General features: G+C 38.0%; 2 protein-coding genes and 1 pseudogene across 4 annotated transcripts in view; 2 read left to right on the forward strand and 1 right to left on the reverse strand.

Moving 5' to 3' along the window:
* FAM162A (family with sequence similarity 162 member A) overlaps window positions 1–4,953 on the reverse strand; it is a 24,244-nt gene extending 19,291 nt beyond the window's left edge. Inside the window, exon 1 of the mRNA XM_019652808.1 lies at window positions 4,810–4,953. Coding sequence (XP_019508353.1) covers window positions 4,810–4,843 — 34 coding nt within the window. The 5' untranslated portion in view covers window positions 4,844–4,953. The remainder of the gene's footprint in view (window positions 1–4,809) is intronic.
* On the forward strand, window positions 3,368–3,938 carry LOC109388241 (60S ribosomal protein L17 pseudogene; annotated as a pseudogene).
* Window positions 4,954–5,723: 770 nt separating the features above from the next.
* On the forward strand, window positions 5,724–24,053 carry MIX23 (mitochondrial matrix import factor 23). Of its 3 annotated transcripts, XM_019653252.1 has the most exons (6): window positions 5,963–6,027; window positions 7,570–7,755; window positions 12,332–12,457; window positions 17,644–17,790; window positions 21,099–21,158; window positions 23,752–24,053. In XM_019653252.1, the coding sequence occupies exons 3-6, from the start codon at window positions 12,347–12,349 to the stop codon at window positions 23,800–23,802; spliced, it is 369 nt and encodes a 122-aa protein (XP_019508797.1). In that variant the 5' UTR covers window positions 5,963–6,027; window positions 7,570–7,755; window positions 12,332–12,346; the 3' UTR covers window positions 23,803–24,053. The 3 variants fall into 3 exon arrangements, with proteins under 3 accessions (XP_019508784.1, XP_019508797.1, XP_019508790.1); XM_019653239.1 differs by lacking the exon at window positions 7,570–7,755 and having other exon boundaries at window positions 5,724–6,027; XM_019653245.1 differs by lacking the exon at window positions 7,570–7,755 and having other exon boundaries at window positions 5,970–6,053.
* Window positions 24,054–24,456: the final 403 nt, after the last annotated feature.

Below are 24,456 nucleotides of genomic sequence, written 5' to 3' on the forward strand. Positions count from 1 at the left end.
GGGGGGGGGGGAAAGCCCTGATTTACAGTGTTTGCCAATACCTTCCACCAAGGCAGATTTCAAGCTGCTAATGTAACAACATTTTGTAAAACTGGGATGAGATGTGCACAAAGCCACTAGGAAACAGCTCCAGGACACCACAGCAGAACTCAAAATCTGTTCTGTAATCTAGAACTTAACATATATTGTCATGTATAAGCTCTCCAGGTGTATTATATAGATATGTTTGTTCATTGCAATAAACTCTAGCCCTAGGAGGAGCGGTGGTCAACTTATTTTAGAGCTTTCATAGTATAACAGGGCACAAAGTGTGTGCTCAATAAAAACCTGTTGGCAAAACCTGGAGAGATAAGCAACACAAAAACTGGAGCAGTAAAAACAGGTAGTACGCATTTAGGGTTGGTTAGCAAGAACAAACAAAAAGAACAAAGAATGTAGTGGAAACAAAATCAGAATGGGAGCCAGGAGATATTGGGCATGGCCCACTGTTGTACTCATGCGGGGTCTTGGCTAGTCAGTTTCCTTCTTGGCCCTTAAGTTTCTTCATCTTTAAAATTAGGAGGCTGAACTACAGGACTTTTAAGGTACTTGTTGACTCTAGTGCTCTGTGATGTGCGTTAAATTGACAAGGAGGCTGCCCACGGTCCATTGCATTGGTATAAAAATAATCATAAATTCATTTAAAATCTGCTGATAAGTCAAAGGAGCTTAGGGCAGTAAAACTTTTCTGAAGTTGTGAAGAAACATAAGGCCATTCCATTCCTTTGACCTAATAATTATTCTGCAGAAAGATACAATGTCCTGAAGGTTATATCTATTTTATTCTACTTTCAGAAAAGAGGTAAAGAAAACTTACCTTATATATGTGCAGCATGTTGCAAGATATTTCCTAGTGTCTCTCTTCCAAAAAATATCTATTGCCTGTCTACTGTGAGCTGGACATTGATAAGTGCTGAAGGTTTAGTAAAAACAAAACAGATCCGGTCTTTACCCTCATGAAACCCACACAAATGTGGGCCAGTAGCCAATTAGTTCCAAATCATCTTTAACTTGGAGTACGGATTGCTCTGAGTAATGGATATAGGCTATGGACCCTCTTTCCCTAAAACAGGTATATAATCATAAAAATATATAATATAATCTAATTATATTATAATAATTTCAGAGGTTCACAGGACCTGTCATCTGTGAAGGAGTCCAAGAATTGCAAGTTTACCCTGACCTATATCTACAAAAGAAAAAACAAATTCAAGCTCATAAAAGCCCATATTCTGGCTCAAATTCAAGCTCAAAAAAATCCATTTGCTAGGGGAGTATACCAAAGATTTCCAACAGAAACAAAACTAAAGGTCCATCATTTAAAGATTAAGCTTTGGCTATTTGAAATTTCACTCACCTAGAGTATCTTATTCCAAATAATATTCTGGATAAGTGGGGTATACAGTCATCCCTTGGTATCTGAGGGGCTTTGCTTCCAGGACCCCCTTGGAAACCAAAATCCAAGGATGTTCAAGCCCCTTATATAAAATAGCATTGTATTTGCATATAACCTACCCACATCTTCTCAATGCTTTAAAATGCCTGTAAAATATTTATAATATCTAATACAATGTAAATACTATGCAAATAGCTATTATACTGTATTGTTTAGGGAATAATGACAAGGGAAAAAGGGTACATGTTCAGTACAGACCCAACCACCATAGGCGTAACTACATAGCACACATCAGCAACAAGGTAATATTTTTCTGAGTATTTCCAACCATGGTTGGTTGAATTTTGGTTGAATCCATGGATAGGAGGACCGACTGACTATACCTACATTATCTGGTTAAGGCTGCTTGTTAAGTCAGTCTTCTTACTTGAAAATCCAATTGCATTTAAATGTGTGCTTCCCTCTCACAAGCAAATGTGCATTTCATGACTCTTTCATTTCACATCAGAGAGATCCAATTAGCCATGACAAACACATATACATACTTATTGTGAATAAACAGCTTGAACAAAGCAAAGAGCACAAGTTCCAGAATGAGAGGGCAGGCTCACTTCCTGACTCTTAAGTTGTGCAAGTCATTTAATCCTCTGACCTATGTTTCTTTATTTGTAAAATGGAGACTGGATGATAAGATTTACCTAAGAGGGCTTCTGAGAGAAATCAGTCAAGTGAAATAATATAAGTGAACGTATTTAGCTATAAAATGGGCAAAAGTGGGTGAAAGACCAGATTGTTTGGACTTGCTCACAAAACATTCAGAGAAGATCATTTGGAAAGAGTTGCTCATATAACACCTTTAGTGGATCTATCTGCAGTGAAATCGTTCTTAAATTGTTCAAGGAATTTTGAGTGAGTGCCGACCCTGAAGTTCTTAAGCATCAAAAGTCTGCAGAGAGGCTTTGGAATCTTTATAATGCATAAATACATTCTCAAGGCAAGAAGATGAACTACTTATAAACAGTTACTATGTAGTCAAAGTCCCTTTCACTCAGTCTGTTTTAGTTGTTTTTACAGAGTAATGATTCTTTCACTTACCTTGTTGAAAAGCTTTGTAACAGTTAACAGGATGTACAATAGTCCCCACCTGTTCCCCATGGGGTACATTCCAAGACCCCCAGTGGATGCCTGAAACAATGGATAGTACCAAACCCTATCCTATGCAGACATGTCACGGCTTCTCTTTGTCATATCCAAATTGCCAGCATCACTACTCTTACACTTTTGGGCATTAAGTAAAATAAGGGTGACTTGAACACAAACACTGTGATATCAAGACTGTCACTCTGAAAACAAGCTAGTAGTGTATACAGCGATGAAACACTGGACAAAGAGATGGTTCACGTCCTGGGTGAATTGGAGTGGGAAAGTGCAAAATTTCATCATACTACTCAGAACAGCCCCAAACTTAAAATTTATTAATTATTTATGGATTTTCCCATTTAGTATTTTCAGACCACGACTGATCATAGATAACTGAAACCAAGGGAAGCAAAATCACCAATTGGGGGATTAGGATATATAAAATATTTTTGATGAATTAGTTCAACAAAGCTGAACAAATCAATGAAATCAATTTCTTTTAGTGGAGGGAGGATTTGTTTTAAAGGAAGTAAAGAACATTCTCTAGTTTGAGACCAGTTTTCCAGTCCACTCTCCATTGGAATGCAAAATAAGCCAAGTTTGTAAAGGATAACTTTTTTTACATTACTTCATTCATAGTGTACATTTACATAATTTCCATAGCCAAGTTTGGGGCAATTCTTCCTTTAAAATTTGAATTAAACAACTGTGTAGTAATTTGATAGCAAGGAATAAAAGAGCAATCATTATGCCTTATCAAAACTCATAAAGGTTCTTCCCGAAAGCGGCCTGAGGTGACCTCTCAAAATGGTTCGCTATCCTCTTGACCCGGAGAACCCCACAAAATCATGTAAATCGAGAGGTTCGAATCTACGGGTTCATTTTAAGAACACTAGTGAAACTGCCCAGGCCATCAAGGGTATGCATATCCGAAAAGCCACCAAGTATCTAAAGGATGTCACATTACAAAAACAATGTGTGCCCTTCCGTCGTTACAATGGTGGAGTTGGGAGGTGTGCCCAGGCCAAACAGTGGGGTTGGACGCAGGGTCGGTGGCCCAAAAAGAGTGCAGAATTTTTACTGCACATGCTTAAAAATGCAGAGAGTAATGCTGAACTTAAGGGTTTAGATGTAGACTCTCTAGTCATAGAGCACATCCAAAGTAAATAAAGCTCCCAAGATGCAGCACAGAACTTACAGAGCTCACGGACGGATCAACCCCTACGTGAGCTCTCCCTGCCACATTGAGATGATCCTAACTGAAAAGGAACAAATTGTTCCTAAACCAGAAGAGGAGGTTGCACAGAAGAAAAAGATCTCCCAGAAGAAACTGAAGAAACAAAAACTTATGACCCGGGAGTAAATTCAACATCAAATAAATGCTAATAAAAGTAAAAACAAACAAACAAACAAACAAACTCATAAAGGTGACCAAAAGTGATCAGCCTTGGTGCCTAGAAGAGAGCCAAGAGGCAAACGCTGATTTCTTAGGCTCCTACTAAACAAAGGCTCTGCGGGTTCCCCAAAAAGGCAAATTAAGCTCTGCCTTCAAATACCCATTATACAACCGTCAACTAGGAAAACAAACCGCAGATCCTGCCTTTACGTAGCTTTCCTCCAAGAAATTCGAAGCACTTAATTGTAGAATTATTTAAAAGAAATATATACCCCATTTTAAGAAAGCAATTACTATTATTCTGTGAGACCTTAATTCCCTTGCCTAACCAGACACTAACTAAGTAGGAACTCCAGACTATAGGTTTTCTCTAAAAGCGGGGATAAACTCTTGAGATGGGGTCGAGGGGAGACTCAAGACTCAAGAGGAGTAACGGAGGGGAGAGGTCAGGGTGGAAAGCTTAATGAATCCGGGAATGAGTGGGTTAGTTCTAGGGATGGCAAGTACATTAAGAAATGAGCTCCGAGGAAGCAAATGATGGAGGAGGGGAGAATGAATGGGGGAGCAAGGGGTCATCAAGTTGCTGGGAGATGGGTGGATGCAGAACCAGATGCGAGGGTCACTCCGGGGAGCCCCCAATGTTTGCTTAGCAGTTGCTCGCTCCGCCCTTGCTTGCTCCCATTATTGCTACCATGCGGGTAGGCTTCCGAGCAACTTAAGGGGAGTGGGTGACGCCAAGCAACTACCAGGCCTTGGGGAGGCTGCAGGATTCCTCCAACCCTAGTGGCCGAGCTGGCTTCCCGCCTCCCTCCCACCACCAGCACGGCCCGCGTCTCACCCGCCGCGAGGCGCAGGCCGCGGAGGCTTCCCATGGCCGCCTACTCCGCCGACCAGCACAGCGCCTTGGGGCGGCGGTGGCGTGGATACACTCAATGTCACCGAGCGCCGCAACTGGAAGGACAAGGCTACCGCTAGCAGGCGGGGCGTGTGAGACGTGAGGGCGGAGCGAGCAGGTCGTGCGTGACGCACTGGACGTATGGGCGGGGCCCGCGGGATGGGCGGGGTCTGTGTGATGAGCGGGGCGTGTGGGACGTGCGTCTCGGGCAGAATAGTTGGGCGGTGCATCCTCCGCGATCCTGCCCGGTGCCCCGCTCTGGATGCGTCTTTAGAAGTGCTGGTTTGGCGTCTGGTTATAAATGGGCCTCTGGAATATTATTCTTTGTAACTAAGGAGGTACCCGTTTAAAGTACAAAACTAATATGGTCATTGTAAATTTTACGAACTGTAGACTCCCGAAATCACACTGCCTAGATATAAATAAATCAATATTTCAATACACTGTTCTTCCAGTGTTTTCAATGAATACATTCCTTTATCACAAACACCTAACTGGGGCCTAGTGGCACCCATCCCTGTTGGCTTTGGGAGTATCTCTCAGGCTGAGAAATTAGCATATATGTTTCCTTTTTTTCCATTTACCTAGTTTTCTAAAACTAAACATTTCCACACCTAAACACTTTATTCAACATTTATCCACACACACTGCCAGAAATGTATTTTTTTGATATTTCTTAGTGGTCCCAAAATCTTAACGAACAAATCTTAACGATCTGCTCCAAGGACAGGACGTAGAAAATGGAATGGGAGGGTTAAGGAAAACCACTCCTACTCTAGGTTTCCTCCTCGATCTACTTGGTTGGTGCCACTAGGAAATTGTTTTCCTTTTTATAACAAGACGGGATTAGGGTAAAACGATCCATTCAAATTCTGACATTCTTTGATCCATGGATATGGGTGGGTTCCAGGAGGACATGTTAAAGGGGAGAAGTGGAAAAAAAGGACAGCACGGATACAAGTTTCAAAGTGAATGAGGACCGCGGAAAACAGGTCCAGCACTCAGCTTTCTCGCGTATAGTTCCCTAGAAATATCTTTTGTCAGGCGGCGCCGCGGACACCTTTGCTCCACCGTGATTGGCTTGCGACGGGGGCCTCGCGTTTGTCCAATATGGCGGCGCCCAGTGGCGGTGTGAACTGTGAGGAGTTCGCCGAGTTCCAGGTGATGGGGTTTTTCTCATGTGGCAGGCGTGTGCTTCCTTTTGTCCCTGAACCCTGTTCCCTCCTCTGGCCTAGGAGAGATTGCGGACCAATTGTAGAAGAAACGAGCAATGCAAGGCTCCTTTTACGAGCCATTGGAGGTCATGGGGGGCGCGGGGTTGGCCATAGGGAGCCAGGCTGCTTCGTGGGGTTCATGGTTCTCTCTGAGCCGCCCAGGCCTTGAATAGCCGCAAGGGAAACTCCGGGTGGTTGCGCGGTAGTAAAGGCGAACTCTGCCCGGTTGGTAGGGATTGTAACAATCCTTTAGCCATCCCCCGAACTCAGTTCCTAGCCTTTGCCATTCCCCTCCTATTTTAAGTTGAACATTTGTGGAGAAATGAAAGTGAAGCAGAGCTTATTTAGTTGATAAAAATGAAAGTGAAGGAGAACTTATTTTGATGGAGCAGAACGTTTCGAGTCTAGGAGGGGCGATTAATTCTAGTACCAACTCCGATGCTGCTGCCTTGGTAACCATTAGAGAAAATATAACATTTAAGAAAAAGTCTGTATTTTTTATGTATTCAAACACCAGAAGGCTAGGGTTAAATATTAACCGATGAATTAAAGAACAGGGTCTGGATTTTGACCAAGTTGCTAAGAAAGTTATCTGTTCCATTGTAAGCTTAAATGTGCTGCTGTCTAGATAAAGAATTGAATTAAAAAATCATGACCTTACAAATGTATTTTTAGCTAAAGACATTGAAAAATTCGTTTCACGTGCTATTAATCTATCTATAGTAAGCTTTGTGCTTTGAGCCATTTTGTTGGGAGTGGTATTCTTGAAGATTACTTCAACAGACTAAATTCTTTGACAAACATCATTAGGTTAAAGAGTTTATGTAGGATCATTACTTGCACACTCTTCACCACTTAAGCTACTTCTCAGACTAGCTCAGCACAGCTGCTGACTTCAAATGTGATCAAAGTTCCCAACAAATACAAATACTTGTAAAAATCTTAAATAGGATAAAAAATGACTGTTGATTTCTAAAGTATATGGAATATTTAAGGTTTACTGACCCCTTTGTGGCCTTGGTCTTGTCACATTAGTACTATGATTTAACGAGTTAATAAACTCAGATATTTGAGCAGTGGTAGCTTTAAGGATTTATTGTAAAGAGAATTAGGGAGTTAGATTTTCTGGGTTCTAGTACTGCTGCCATTAACAGCTTTGGGACCTTGAGCTAATAATCACTTAACCCCTTTGGGAATTAACTTTTGAATCTGTAAAATAAGATTATGTTAAGTAACATTTAAAACTGATTCCATAGAGACTATAATTTGAATCTCTACACCCGAATTTTAAAGGATCTCTTTTTTCAGTGAAAACATCCAACAGTACTTAAAGTATACTTTGATTTTTCTTTTGGAAGGTCAGATAAGATAAGGGGGGCAAAAGCTAAACTGTTCTGCAGAACCATTCCATTCACAGAGATAATATAAGTAAAAAGGTCATAAAATAAATCTCATTAGCGAAACCTGAGGGAATTTTTTTTTTGTTTAGGACTTTGTTTAGGACTTTTCCAAATGCTTGGTTTATAATGGAGAGTATCCTGGATTAAAAAAGTCAGAAGATCTGGATTTCCAGAGCTGCCTTTGGCACATCATTTAACTTCATTGTAAATGAGAATAACCTTTGCCTTACTGGCTCAGAGGCACACAGGAACATAAGAGAAGTTGCTGTAAAACTGTAAGATTTTAGTATAACATTTAGATTTAGATGAATTTTGTAAAATTGTAAAACATGGTTAACTGGCAACTGGCATACTCACAAATTATTAAGCAAAGTTTAAAATTTTTTAAGCTGTGAAATCATTACAATTTCCATGTAAATACCCTAAATGTAAAAAGCACTGCACTGAATACTGTGGAAGAGAAACAAGTCATGTATTTTTTTATTATAAAGATCAGGTGTATTTCAGAATTTTATTATGAAAATATTCAGAAATATACAGAAAAATATACAGAAAAAATATACAGAAAATTTGAAAGAATTGTATGATGAACACTCATGTACCCACCATCTAGATTCTATAATCAGTGATTTGCTGTATTTACTCTATCACGTATCCATCTCTATCCAATCCACCTTTTAATTTTTTTTGATGCATGTCAAAGTAAGTTGCAAACATCAATATATACTTCACTCCTAAATATTTCACCATGCATATCATTAACTAGAGTCAAGTATTTGTTTCTTTCTATAAAATTTGCATTAGTGAAATACACAAATCTTAAGTATACGGTTTAATGAGTTTTGACATTAACATATACCTGTAGTACAAACTTCCATCAACATACAGAATAATACTCTCTCTCAAAGTTTCTAATGCCCCTTCCCAGTCAGTCCCTACCCCATCCTTCCTCCTCCCCTCTGGCAACTAGTGTTCTGATTTTTTTCCATACAGGTGCATGTTTTAAAATTTAATAGTTTTTAAAGTGTTTTAAATTTTTATAATTCTTATTTTTCTATTATAAAAGTCGGACTAACCATGTCTGGGAAATATCCTATTTCCAAAATGAAATAAAATCCAGACAATAATGTTTAAAATTGAACATTTTAACATTTCAACAAGAATTTATTGGATATTGTATTAGTCTGCTAGGGCTGCCATAGCAAATACCACAGAATGGGTGGCATAAACAACAGAAATTAATTTTTTCGCAGTTCTGGAAGCTAGAAGTCCAAGATCAAGGTCCTGTTAGTGTTGGTTACTGGTGATCCTCTCTTTCTGGTTTACAGATTGCTGCCTTCTCACTGTGTCCTCACATGGCCTCTCTGTGCATGTAGGAGAGATATCTTTGGTGTCTCTTCCTCTTACAAGGACACCAGTCCTGTGGGATTAGGACCCTGCCCACCTGACCTCATTTAACCTTAATTACCTCCCTAGAGGCCCTATCTCCAAATACAGTCACATAGGCATTTTGGGAGGACACAATTCAGTCCATTACAATAATGCTAGGTTCCAGACACTTGGGAAGACCCAGTGGCCTGGATATCAAATAAGGAACTTAATGCAAGTAGACAAATAAAACATGTAGAAAATATTGAGAATATGAATAAAATACTGTAACAGTTCAGAGAAATAAATCAAGAGGTGGTAATTGAGTTGGGCCTTAGGTGGACAGGATTAAGGGTATTTTAAGTAGAAAAAAATAGTATATAAGGCAGAAAATTTTACTTATTTGGTGGAAATAGCTAATCAGTATTGTTGGAATCCAGGATTTGCTAAGGCCACATTGAGATTCCATAAAAGATTGGAACCAGGTTGTAGAAGTTTTGGATGCCAAGTATGTAAGGGTAGAGAGTCATTTTTTAGCAGAGGGTATGAGATGATCAAATAGGTGCTTTAGGGAAGAGTCATCACTTGTACCACGGTCTTTGTTCAGGCTCTGTCATTTTTGCAACTAGCTTTGTGATAGGTCTCCTTATTTTCAGTCATCCCTTTTTCTAATATATCCCCTTGCCCCTTCAGTCTAATCTCCATAATATTGTGGCTTTATACTATTAATCTTCTAAATTTTAGAATCTGAACCATGCATCTAATTTTATGACTAGATCTAAACTACTTAACATGGCATACATTCCCAAAGTGCCTCTCTTTAGTTATATCTCTTACCACTGCTCTTATTCATGCATATTTCTCTCCCCCAAACCCTCTGCCTCCTCCAATGTACATTTGATCTCTGCTGTCCAGCCATGTAGGCCTACTGTTCTCTGAACACATTATGCTCTTTGTTACTTACATGCTTTTTTTTTTTTATCACTCGTGGCTACCCTGAAATCCCTTCTTCCTGCCCCTAAGATCCATTTCATATATCACCTGAACAAAATCAACTAAGTATTCCTTCCCTGAATGTTTAAGTCTTGGTATTTCTGTTAGGAATATTTATTCATTTATGCACAGTTGATTTTGAGGTATATGGTAATTAGGTACAGACTAAATAAACTATTGTCTAGCATCAGAGATGGTTCCTTTTGGAAGATGCCCAACTGCTGTCTGTCCTTGTGCCTCAGGGTGCTGGGTATCAGAAGACTGGCAGTTGCAGGCAAATCTGTGTCTCTGGCTTGCGGGGAACACAGTGCAAGCACTGCTATAAAAATGGGGTTTAAGGAGTCACGTCTGTCTAAAAAGAGCATCATGGGATCTACTGGGCAAAGAGTGTGGAGAGGAAAGGTTAATCCCAGATTAGTTTTTGGAGTACTTTTGTATTTTACTGTCCTGTAATATTCAATAGACCTTTTCCCAGTCCCCCCTCCCCCCATATACCCAAAAAACTGCCCAATAAGAATAAGAGGAATTTACCTGAGGATTAACCTTAGGAATACAGTATAATATAGTTGTAGGGGCAATAAAAAGTTTTCTCTACTCCTCCCTACTACTAAATGTGGGCACTGCTTTAGTACTGAAATTGCCTTCCAAGAGGATGAGATTTTCACCCAGTTACAGGTAAGACGAAATGCAATCCCAAGATAAGTACCTAAATAATTTTAAAGGGTTAGCCTAAAATGAGAGATTCATGATATATCAGAATCTCTTCTTGTTTTGAGGAGGGTGAAAGATAGGAGAAGCTGGAAGCACAACAAAATTTGCAGAGTTCTCTTTTGCGGTGCTGTGACATTTAGAAGATGATTAGGGTTCCAGGTCCTACACAAAGATGTAACCTTCAGTGCACTACTGAAGCGTGTGTATTTCTGTATTACCTCTGTAGACTTGTGTTGCCCTTTATTGTATATGATCTGCTCGGGGGCATCTTCTGTATATTTTCTTGGTGAATTTGTGAGAGGTTATGCCTTTGGGGCTAGGGATCAGGTAGGTAGTCAGTAATTCCTTATGAACCAGACACATGATTTAACAGCAGCTCTTTTGCGCCTGCATTAACCTTCCAAATGCTCTCCGTCTGTGAGCCCTGGCCAGGCCCTTTTCTAGACTTCTTGGAGTTGCCTTAAGAGCTGTGGAGCTTTTTCCATTGTAAAGAAGTGTGTACCTAGTGAGGGGTTTTATAGTTCTTTTCCTTCTCCCTTTCCAATTTTCAAAGAAAGTCCTTCCTGCATCTTACCCCCATCATTTCTTATCTTTAGCTTTTCTAGCACCTTTTCTGTGACATTTAAGAATAGCTTATAGTTCTTGACAGTCCCTGAACAAGTGGATTATTAGTTTAGAGACTCTTATTTTCTTGAATTCAGCACTGTCCAATAGAACTTTCCATGATGGTGGAAATTTGTGCTGTCCAATAGGGTAGCCACTGGCAACATGTGGCTCTTGAGCACTTGAAATGTGGCTAATGCAACTGAGGGAACTAAATTTTAATTTTAATTAAGATAACCTCATGTGGCTACTAGTGTCTACCATATGAAAGGCAAGCTTTAGATCATTTACTGATAATTCTCTAGCACACAGAGAAGAATTGATATATTTGATAATCCACATTTATAGTTTCCATTGATAACACTGAAATTGATTCATCACCTGGTAAATGCAGATGAATTCCCATTGCTGTATAAGGAACTTAACAGTTTGTCCAAATTGTTTTATTGGAGGGGAATTTGACTATGTAGCTACTGATCAAACTCAAAACTGTATCTACTCTTGTTCTCTACTATCCATTTTCTACACTTTAATACTTTAACTTTAACCTAAGCAATCATTTTAGGACACAAATATGATCATCTAGCCCCACTGTACTTAAACACTTCATTGGTTCTCCATGGCTCCCAGGAAAAAGACTAAAGTCTTATAATATGACCTATAATTTTTGGGCCTTATTTTACACCATGTTTTATCTGTTATCTATAATTAAGCCACATTAACTTTTCAATCCATTAAACACTGAACTTAAATGACTCTTGTCCAGGTCACCCATGATTGCCATCCTACCGAGTCTAAAAGTTAATTTCTGTCCATGTCTTTCTTAACTGCTTAGTAACATTCAACATAGCTGACCATTAAGATGATCACATTTGATCCAAGAGAGAAAACTGTGTATACACATGAAATACATACATATAGTTACATAAAATTACAAAAAAAAGATGATCACATTTGAGCCAAAGAAACAGAGCTGGTGCCCATTGTTAGAACTACTATTACATAATTCTTGTAATAGAGATTTCCCTTTGGTTGTACTATGTATTTGGCATGGTTTCCCTATTCCTAACTTACAGAGTTGTAAAATATCCAAGGGCTTTATTTTTTGGTTTAAATGTTTCTTTTTTTTATCACAACTTTTCATTCAGGTTATTCTTTTATTTTAAATATATATAGGAATTACTCAAGGTGATGAGGACGATTGATGACAGAATAGTACATGAATTAAACACTACGGTTCCAACAGCTTCCTTTGCAGGGAAAATTGATGCCAGCCAAACCTGTAAACAACTGTATGAGTCTGTAAGTGTATCTTTTGCGTCTTTCTTTTGTGCTTCCTTTATTCCTTTATTTGCAGGCAAAATAAGAACTCAGTTGATATATGTATAATTAAACTGGATACAAGAATGGCATCTTCATGTTTTTTCTTGCCCATACCTGAGAGTGTATATAAGTTTTGATCTAGTTTCTACAAACTAAAGAAATGTGTGATTTTATGCACAAGTCTGTGAAGAAATGATTCTAAGGAATGGATGGTTGTTTTTTGGCCCCCTCATGGGCAGCCTTTTTTTTTTTAAATTGGGGAATTGGGGGTTGGGAACAGTGCTGGGGAGTTGGGGGAAGGGGAACAGACAAAGTTGCTGTCCTTTTGTTCTTCAGTCTAGTTGTGGAGGACGTTGCTTCACTGGCCCAAGTTGGAACCATCATTGCGCTCTTCCCGGGTGACGGGTGAGACAGATCAGTCGCTGGCTTCTGGATGGCTGCTCACAGTGGCTGCTGGCCGCTCACGCTGGCTGCTGGCTACACACTGTAGCCCATGGCAACCCACTACAGCAATGGCTGCAGCCTACGCCATCGCCCACAACTCACAGCAGCCCAGCTCCAGGTTGAGCTGTTGTTCAGCATCTTAGCTGTAGAGGGCAGTGTCACTGGCCCTCATATGTGGGATCCGAACTGGGGTCCTCTGGCGTCCCAAGCCAGCTCTTAACCAACGTGCCACTCGGCCAAGTTTTTTTTTGTTTTGTTTTGTTTTAAGCTGAGCCATCCTGCCACTTGTTGGCAGCTCAGCTTGGGCCTGGAATCAATCCGCTGTTGCTCAGAGCCCGCACTCTTGAACGAGCTTAACCAACTGAGCCACTTGGTCAGCCCGGCAGCCTTTAACTTAAGGAAACCTTATGAACAAAGGAATGAAGGAGAGAGTGAGACAATCAAGGAAAACAGTGGCGCAAGAACAAGGGTTTTGAATGAATCAGTCTTAAGAAAGCAGACAGCTGATGTAAGAGAAATTAAAACCCTTCATGCCCTCTATGTCTTCTTTCTTGCCTTACTCATCAGGAAAGGAAATAGAAATGTTTAGTGGTTGGGAGAGAAGGAAAGTAACAGATAAATTGTCCTTTCCTGAGACTTTGGTTTCTCAAGTATATATATTTTTATTGACTCTTAAAGATTCTCTTTATTTTTCTTTTTAATTTCCAAAAGCAGAAGAAAATAATGATGTACTTAAGTTTATTTTATAGTTTACTTATATCTGTTCATTTACTTGGAAGCTAAAGTGCAAATGGCATTTGCTTTTTTAGACTCCGCTGCAAGATTACTATTTGGACTCATTGTCTCAAAAAGAAGGTATTACTTAAAACCAAAACTTAAAGTCCATTTCTCAGTTATAAAAAAAATCATTTTTGGATAAGCTTATTCATGTCAGTAAAATTCAAAGATTAATTGCTGACATTTTTGTTCTGCTTTTATATGAAAGTATGTTATTTTACTGAGTGGTTAGGCAGTTCTTGGGGCTTGAGAAAATTGCAGGGTTGTGGGCTTTAATGAGTAGAATCCAGTATTGGAAGTAGAGCATGGGTCCATGTCCTAATTTATTATGAGATGGTTTGACAGTTCACTTAGTTTCTTTGGATAGCTCTGTCTAAAGAACTAAAAATTTATGATCAGTTTAGTGATCCTCACTACCCATATAATCTCTATAATCTATTCAGTTGTTTTCAATCTTTTTATTAATGTAGAGGTTTACATTGTAGTGATTAACAACATGGATTCCAGATCAAAGCCACCTCTGCTACTTCCTAGGTGGGTGACCTTGAACATGTTACATAACCTCTTTGCCTCAACTTCCATATTTGTAAAATAGTGTCTTAATAATAACTCATAGGGTATTGTATCTTCATAGGGTTGTTAAGAGGATTAAATGAGTTAATATAAAGTGCTCACTGCACTAAATGTTTTACATATAAATGCTTGTTGCTTGTATTACTAGTTACTGCTATTATTATTATTTCTTACCCCTTTGTTGAACCAGGATAACCTTGCGTACTAAATTTGGAACCTTTGTGTTTTGGATATTATTATGTATGTGTTAGGGTTTTCCTCTGTCTTCTGGCATCCTACAGGGATCCAGCAACATGAACATAATGCAAAGGATTATTTATCAAGTAGTTTTGTGCCAGGGTCAGGACTGCATCAGAGTGCCTGTGCTAATAAGTACCACTGAGCTCCCTTAAATATTATCTCAGTTAAGAAGTGGAGCTCTATGAAATATCTAAGCTGCTTACAGTTACCTGACTTACTTCAGTCCCTGACCCTTCTGTCTATAGCTGATGAAGGAATATTTGCACTCTAATGATAATGCTTCTATAATAGACGATATTCAGCAAAGTTGTTAGTGAATTTTAGAAATTCCAAATCTTAAACATATACTCTTAATAAAAATAAAATAGTTTTAGTGAGACCCCCTTATTAGAGCATGTTGTCTTCAAACTATAAAATTCTTTGTTTTGTCAGAAGTTCTGGAAGAAGATTCAAAACACAATGCTATAACAAAAACTTAATAATTTTTGTTTGATTTTAATGATAGTTAAACCAAGGTCATTGTCGGGGTTCTAAAAAAACAAATGATGTTTAGGAAATTAGAATTTAATTTTTAGTTTATTTAGAATCAACCTTTGTTTTAGAAAGGAAAACACTAAAACAACTATAATTAGGAAAATTGTTGGCATTGTTTTAAAATAATGATTAAGAGATGTGAAAATTTTAGACTAAAAGAAGTTCTCAAAATTCTGGTAAAATAAAACTGGAAAGTTCTAGTTATACCCCCTTTCGACTAGTTTTGAATCATTCTCCTGCCTCACCCCATTGTCTTCATTTTAAAATTCCTTGCCCCAAATCAAAGGAAGTATGGTTATGATATGCTTATTCAGGATTTTTCTCCTCTAACTAAAGACCTTGCCTTGTAACTTACCAAGTTTCTTAATAAATTTTACCTCAGTTCCTTTGATAAACACTTCACATGTCAGAAACAGTTCTCATGTGACCAGATCCTCAAGCATCCAAATTACTAATGAGCTAAGCCTGGTTTAGTGCTATATTTTTCTCTGACAGGCTCATGTCACATAACCTATTACTAGTTATCAAACGTCCTCATTTCTTTGACATACATGCACTGAAGGCCATTCATATTCCTCTTGCATATGGCTCTTAATTTTGAATTTTATTGAAGGATGTTCACCAGACTAAAATAACTGATAACACAGTGTAAGATGATTTACCCAGCAATTTCTGTTCACATGGAGTGGGTTCCCAGTGGGGCTAATCTGAAGGAGAAGTAAGCAGCTGAGGGTAGGAGGGTGATCTGCAGCTAGAAGTGTAGCCACAGGAAAGGGGCCAAGGTAAAGAGGGGGAAGAGTGGAGGAAAGCCCAACCAAGGAAGGAAACTTTGTGGTGAGAGACTGAAAGGAAAATATACAAAATTTGTATTTGATTTTAAAATACAGATAGAAAAATGAGAATATTTTGATAGACTTGTAGTTGGTGCTAATGCTGTTTCCAGTTGCTGGGGGTGGGGTGGGGTCAGACAAAATATCAAAGTGATTAAATACCATCTGATATATAAGCAGTGTATTAAGTCATGTTGCCCCTAAATTTTAGAGGTGGAGAGGATATTAGCGATTATTTTCTCATAATCCATACTTTCACAAAAGAGGAAACTGAAACCTGGGAACGCTAATTACTTAGCCTTACACAGCAACAGGGAGAGCTTCCTAACTGCACATGGTTCTTCTAATTGTGTTATGGAAAGTGTAGTTCCCTACCCTCAATGGCTTCTTTAATTTCCTGTAATTATACCTGAAGGAGTAAACAAGTAAAGAAGCAGCATATTAGCCAATGAAATATGGGCCTTGAGGTTGTCCTCATGAATCCTAAATGTTACAATGAGAAAAATTAGCATATTAAAGCTATTTACTATATGTGGAGTTGATATCTATTAGGTGCTTTAATTTCCTTCTCTTCACATGGGTACAATTTATAATTAATACACTTTTAGTATTGCAGTCTAGAAATGCAAAGGCCTGTTTCTTCCTGGTATAATTAGACTAGTAGTTCCCAATTACAGAGTCCCATTATGTTCATTTAAGAGCTATATTTTAAATATCTTATAGAATGGTTGTTAGTCTTATGTTTATATACATACATATATATACATATATATATATATATATATATATATATATATATGTATGTATAGTGGTTAGGCTACCCCTGTTATAACTATCACTAGCATAGTGTTAGGTTATTATTCTCCTCAGAGGGAAGAAGAAATGATATAATAATTACATGGAACAAGTTAACACTTAAATTTTAGTTGGAGGTGAACCACATTAATTAAAATGGCGATTACATATTTAGGTTATTGCTTTTCCTGTCCCCCAGATTTTTGAAGTGTCATCAAAATTTGGCTGTGATCATAGGAGTGTGTTTGAAACATGACCATCATACTTCGTGAATCAGGGCAGAAAATAGATGTGAATTGTTGTATTGGGCTTGTTACAGTAAGATGAAGGTTAATTAGCAAGGAACTGCTGTGTCAGATGTTCTTATGTTCAGTCAACACACAATTGATGGAGCCAATAATCTGCGCTGCATACAGTTTTTCCTCATTAATACTTAAACTTTAAATACTTGAGAAGAGCTCTCTGTCTTACAGAGGTAAATGTAACATTCTTTGTTTTTCTTTATTGTAAAGTGAGAGTTTTTCTACATCACTTACTTTATAATTCCTAGCACTTGGTGACAACATGAGGCTGAAGAAAACATGAAAGGACAAAAAAAGAATAGCAATAGAAAGTGGCCCCGGTGTGTGAGGGTGGGTGTAGGGCATGGTTGGAATAATGCGAGAAGGAGAGAAGGGGGTGCAGGGAAAGCAGACTGAGACCAGGAGCCCCGAGCAGGCTGAGCAGGCAGAGGAGCGGGAAGCCCTGAGGACAACCCTGACTTCATGCCTCCCACCAGCAGAGGCGCTTCCTTTGATCTGTTTTTAGGCAATTTAGCTGATGAAAACAATCTTCTCTTCCACAAATTTATTTTTCAAAATTGTTTTAAGAAGTGTTACATTTCTGTAATCTAAAAATAAGGATTTTTAAAAAACACTAAAATGTGATAAATTGGTGTGATTTTTTTCTCTTTCCATTCCTTTGTTCTTTTAGTTGATGGAGGCTCATGCCAGTAGGGATAGAGTCATAAAAAATTGTATAGCTCAGACTTCATCAGTAGTAAAACACCTCCGAGAAGAGAGAGAAAAGAATTTGGACGATTTAACATTATTAAAGCAGCTTAGAAAAGAACAGACAAAGGTAAGTTGAATAAGGTTTACATTTCTGAAACAAAGTCTTTACAAACTTAGCCTTCAAAATAAAGGCAGTTTTTAATAAGAAAAACTTAGAGTAAAATATGATCATCACTTAAAAAAAAATGGCCAAGAGATTAAAACTTCATTTTTAGTGGAGTTTATGTTTTTTACATTTGGAAATATCCAATGGGAAACTGGTAAATTAATGTGTATTTCATGAGCATATGCATTGTAGCAGCTTTAGCTGAAAGCAGCATGTAATCTCATTTGATTTCCATTCCTTTATATATTCTGCTGTTCAAGATAAAAGAATTAATACAGACCAACACCACATGAGAAAATCTAGGGAAATCCCATCTATATCTATGTTTTGAGGTTTGACTTCAGAAGAAACATTTATTTATTTATTTATTTATTATTTAAAGTTACAGAAAAGGAGCTTATTAGGAGAAAAAAATATATTTTAAAGAAGCAGAAACGGAAGAAAAAGTCGAGAATGGCTCAAGGACCGTTATTAGAAAAGAAAGTACACTCCAAAGAGTTTGGAGCGGGCTGAGCAAAGGAAGCTCAAAAGGCTCAAGGGGGCCCAGAGCCAGGGAGTCATTATTAGGAGAGAAAGTACACTCCAAAGAGTTTGGAGCGGGCCCCGAGCAGAGGCAAGGCTCAAAAGGCCGAGAAGAAACATTTTAAAAATATATTTACATTTTGAAAATATTTACCTTTGGTTTTATCTATCGAAATTTGCTAAAGTGTAATACAGATAATTAACTTCAGGATATTACCCTCTTCAGCCATAGAAACGTACAATTTAATATAATCAGATACACTAAACCTCATTATAACCTTCCGTGGCGAAGTTACTGTGGGTCTTTGGCTCTTTTTGGACACCCCTTTGTTTGCACTTCATCTCCCATCCTTGCAGCTTTCGCTTTTAAGGAAACAGCAAGTGTCCACTGAATGATATGTCAGAGGAAGCCTTATTTTCCAAAGTCAGCTATACTGTAGATAGGGCATAGACCTCAGAGTAGAGCTAATGCAGCAGAAATGTTTCTTTATAGCCCTTAAATGTGACATGTCAAGAAAATAGTTGAAATGTATATATACCATGTTTTATTATATGGAATGCACTGCTGTATTTTTGGGGGCGTGGGCACTTAAGGGGTAACTTTTTATTTTGATATAATTTCAAACTTACTAAAAGGTTACAAGAATAGTACAAAGAACTGCCGTGTACCCTTTACCTATATTCACCTATTGTTTACATTTTGCCCCACCTGCTTTACAATTCATTCTCTTTGCCCTCCCTTCTCCGTTCTGCCCTCCCTTCTCCGTTCCCCTTTTCCTGCCTCTCCCCTCCTCCCTTCATATACATTCAGTTTTTTTTTTCCTGAGCCATTTTGAGAGCATGTTGGACACATTGTACCCCTTTTTGCTGATTATTTCCTTAGAACAGGGGCTTCTTCTTAAATGACCACTATACAACTATCAAAATCATGTCTGTATTTTAAGATGGCACAGTACGTGACACTGATCCTTGCATGTCAGGTGACTGAAAATCCAGTGTGAGATGGAATCATGTGTTTCATACTGAACAGTTGTGAAGTTTGCCCTTTGTTTAGTAGATGTAGCCATGCTTTGAAAAAGGAACCTTGTCATCTCTCTCAAGCCTTTGTTCTTGTAGCTGCACACGCCTGAGTGTGCACTGTCTCGGTCATTTCCCTGTGCCGTATGTCTCACTGGATACAGTCTTCATCCGCCATCTTCACTGCTCTGGTCGTGACGACTGTGTCAGCCCCGTTTTCCACACTTGCTCACTCACCAGGCAGTGGTGGGCTCCTCAGACAGTGAACTTAGCCTCTAATGGTCATCTCACTTGACCCTCAGTGCTTATGAAGGCCTGTAGAAAACTTATATAACACTGGTTAAAATCTAGTTATTTTTGTATTTTATATTTTAATAGACTCTTGAAGGTATTGGCATATGAAACCGCACAGCAGGGATGGTAAATCAGAAACTGAAAAATCCTATTTGCAAATTAAGTCAAGCCAAGAATAAAGTGACTCATTAGTGGAGAGTAAAGTTCAAAAACCACTGAGTGTTTGAGATTGATCGTGTCACACAGTTTGATCTGCCCTCAGTTCTCTTCTGCATTTAGGGCCCAGAGAGAATCACCAGGCTGAGCAGTGCAAGGTGTTTTAAAAGCCAGTCAGTGAGTTAGGAAAGATTATTCCTAGCCTGATATTGTATCGGACTAGAGGGTAACCATGAACAGTTCTTAAGCAAATAAGGAAACTTGAATTTTGTGTTTTATTTTCAAGTTTCCTATGAAGATTATGGAATTAGAAAGAGATAGTTCTTAAGAGATGTTCCAGCTCCACCTCTTCACTTTCTGTATGAGGGAACTGAGACTCAGAGATACTGACACTCCCCAAGTCCCAAGCTAGAAAGTGGTAGAAATGGGACTTTAACCCATCTCTTCTGACCCTTAATTCAGTCAGTGTTTTTACATTAAGTTGTGACTGATAGTCAAATTCTGATTACTTTAGTGAGCATGTTTTATTTTATATACAGAGACATCAGTCTAAAAGCCTCCAGTTCTTTACCTGAATCCTTAACTCGAAAAGCACATTCCACGCTGGAACTATGCAACTGCTGTCACCTATTAGTGGCCTTTGAAAGGGGGCTCTGCTTTAAGGCCCAGAGCTCCGAAATCAGCCATCTCAAAGTAGCATTATGTTGATGGCAATGAAATTGTATTAGAAGTTGGCTGTACTATGTGCAGTGTTCAAGAATAGAAAAAACTTGAAATTATAAAGGCAGATAGCTCTAAGGAAATAAATCCCATCTACCACCTCTTGGCTTTGTAACTTTGTAAATTAATTGCTCTGAAACTTCGGATTTCCAGTTTGTAAAATGGAGTTGATACTTAATAACTTCTTATTTATTTTTTTGTTTTTTGGTGAAGATTAAATGATATAATGTATGTAAGAGGTAGCATGTTGGCTGATACAAAGTAGCAGTTCCTTTCCTTTTCTAATCTCTGGGACTCCATATTTGTTACATTAATCTTCTTCGCAATATCTCCCAACCAGTGTTTCTACACCTTTTGTTTGACCACATGGGCTTTATAAGATTTAACAATTGATTAGTTATAGGGAGAATGGGCTATGTCAAAGACTTCCAAAATCTAGCCTATGTAATACCATTAACAAAGAATGCAGGAGCGATGGCTGGTTTGGGGAAAACATCATAAAATTTGGGTTTTAGTTCTTTGAATTTTTATAACTGTGATTTGTTTTTCCTTTCTTGCAGTTGAAATGGATGCAGTCAGAATTGAATGTCGAAGAAGTGGTCAATGATAGGAGCTGGAAGGTACAAGCTAATGTTGGTTTTCAGGGAGAACTAGGAGGGAAACTGAACTAGCAAAGGGACGTGGGGGTGGGGGGTACTCAGGAGTGCACTGGAGCTCTTAAGAAAAAGAGATCCTTCATTTATAAGCAGCTAAGGGCTTTAATCTTTTGAGGGGGGACAGGTATGGTTAACATCCAAATAGAGCCATCTTATAAATATTAGCTTTACAGTGATGGTAGAATTCTTTGACCTCTCTAGGTAACAGAGTTGGAGACATTCTGTGTTTCCTAATACTAATTATGGGCATATTTGATACTTAAGAGTTTTTACTCTTGTTAACTCAGAACCTTCACTGAGGTTTTTGTTAAAATTAGCATTTCTGAGCCCAGTTAAATTTTCATATAATTAGCTACCCTTCACAGCTGCTTGTTTTCTAACCTCTGATTGTGAAACTTTTTTGTACATAGCTGTATTGGTATCTGATAATAGGGCTTTTTATGGTGCCTACATTCCCATGCTCCTTATTACGTACCACCTGCGTAGTTTAGATTAGGAATTAGATTGGGGGACCAGGACTCTAGGACTTTACATATAATCAAAATCACAGAATTCTGACTTTAGTTTTCTGAAAAGGTATATCTATATACCCCTCTCTAAAACTTCAAAGATTTCTGGAGGGCAAAATCTATTAAATCTGAACAAATTAACTGAATATTCTGTTTTATCTTTTGAAAATAACCAATGGTAAGGGCTTAAACCCAGAGAGAGCTTAACTGAACCAAAAACAAGAATATACCAACTTGCAGAGCGATGAATAAATTGCGAAAAACAAATTGATTTTTTTTTTTTTTTTGCTTTATCATGTTTCTTTATCCTATCTTCTTTGCCAAGATTTCCTGTTCCTGCCCTTTCCATCAACATGATAAGGTGTTTGCTACTTGAAAGGTTTTGGTAATATTTGTCCATTTAAATTCTCCGGAGAGATAATATTTACTCTTGGAATGGGATGGGGGAGGAGTACAATGAATTACTGGTTTGAAAAATCCAGTGCAGAGGTTGATGTATGTAAAGTGTAGTGGGAAGAGTGAAGCATTTTTGTATCTGATATTAAAGAAAGCATATACTCCATCCACTCTATCGGAAGTGAGGTTCCCTACTTGTTTTAAAAAGAAAATGTAGCTATCGTGCAATAGGCCCGCAAAAGTGGTTAGGCAGTCATTTAGGAAAAGGATTTGGAGAAGCTCGGCCACGTTGTATATGTCATCCCAGCCACTGTGTCAAGGCCACTAATCTGAAGCCCCCTCTGGCCTGAGCATTAGGAACTTCAGGGAATGGCAGGGCTGGGAACCGACGTGAGATGACCTGTGAGATGAAAGGACCAGAAAGAGTCTATATAACTTCCACATATGTTCTTTGAATTGTGAAATACACATGCCAAAGACTATGTAACATGTAGAACTTAAAGAATGGTAATAAAATGAATGTACATATATTTATCACCCAGTTCAAGAAATTGAATGCTACCAGTACCTTAAAAGCTCCCTGTGTAGATTTTTATGATAGTCCACTGTGGCCAATGTAGGACTTTTTTTTTTAACTTTAAAAAAGATTTGTTCCTTATGTTAATGAAGTATAAGGGTAAATTCTGAGAAGAAATCTTTTAGATTTTTATATTTAAAAATAATTTGGACACTTAAAATTTTTAGACATATGATTAAAAGTATTTTGTAATATTAAAGGCTATACAGTAAAAATTCTACCTCTCATCCCTCTCTTTCAGCCACTTCTTTTCTCTTCCCTCTGAAAGGATGGTGTATGGTTTTAGATATTTGCACCTTTTCTAAGGTTATGTGTGTACACACACACACACTCACACACTCACACACTCTTCCCCTTTGTCACACAAATGGAACTTTTTTCCCTTTAATAGACCTTGGAGATCTTTTAGATCAGAACATAAAGAGCTTCGTGATTCTTTTTTATGCATGCATTCTATGCCATTGAATGGCTGTATCAAAATTTTTATTTAACACAGTTCCGTACTGACAGACAGTCATAGAACGTTCTTTTAACACTTATGACATCTAATTTGTTTAGACTTTTAAGAGGCAAAATAAATAGAATAAAGCATTATATAAATTTACGCAATTTAACAAAAGACTGGTCTCCCTTCAAGTATACCTACTTGGAAGAAGGATCTGGCACTCATTTAAAAAAGCACAACAGACAGCTAAATAAATTTTATAAGAAAGAGGGGGGAAAGCTTAGTCTTAAACTTATTTTAGATATTTCTGTCTAACTGTCCACACTGTATCCAGAATATGAAACTAAAATGTCTGTGAGTTACTAAATAAGCCAGCTTGGGATGATTTTTTTCTTGAATAATTTAAATGTTGTTAAAATATTAAAATTACCTTATAAATGGATAGTGAGGCTTTCTGTGCCCTTAGCACCTGGAGTCAGTTTGAACTGGTGAGGAAACTCCTCTGTTTCCTAAAGCTGCTGACCCGTGACAAAAAACATATGTCCTCCTGAACCATGCCAAATTTAATTTAGTTCCAGGCCTGACTTACACAGGATAACTCAATGACTCATTTCTGTTTAAATATCTCAGGTGTTTAATGAACGCTGCCGAATTCACTTCAAGCCTCCAAAGAAGGAATAAAAAGATACTTTTTTAAAAAGGACCGGGTCATCTCATAAGAGCTAAGCATGACAGACATCAACAAGGCGGGCTTCCTAGGATGATTTCTGAGCCAACAGTCCAAGACCTTTTGTTGATTTCAGCCCCACTTAGCCAAGACCTCACGTATAAATAATTCTGATAATTATGGAGAAATCAACTGCTATTTTATACTGATTCTGTAAAGAAAAAGATGTTTTATAACTATTAAAATAATTTTCTGACTCAGTGTATATATTTATTTGATCATTTTCCAAGTTGAGACAGTAAGTTCTTTTAAGAGAATTTGAACACAATTTTAGTATCTGATTTTATTTGTATTGTACCTTTTTGATATTTACAAATTTATTTGCATGATCATGGACCTTTTTAGGTCGCCAATGATTTTATTCCTTTATCTTTGTGGGTTTATTGCCCTTAAGTAAGAGGGCAGTGTTATAGGCTGGATACTGTCCAAAGAAACTTAGTATCTTAACTTATCTTTTCATAAACAACAACTAATTTTGGGTGGAATTTTTTCCTGTACAGCATTTCCCTGGACAGTGAAAAGAAAAGCAATAAGACAAATGCAGAAAAGGGAAAGGCAGAGAAGGCCTTTCGAATGAGTCAGTAAAAAACTGTAATATCAAGATCGGG

This window comes from Hipposideros armiger, unplaced genomic scaffold, assembly GCF_001890085.2.
Source record: "Hipposideros armiger isolate ML-2016 unplaced genomic scaffold, ASM189008v1 scaffold_8, whole genome shotgun sequence".
NCBI classification, from domain to species: Eukaryota; Metazoa; Chordata; class Mammalia; order Chiroptera; family Hipposideridae; genus Hipposideros; species Hipposideros armiger.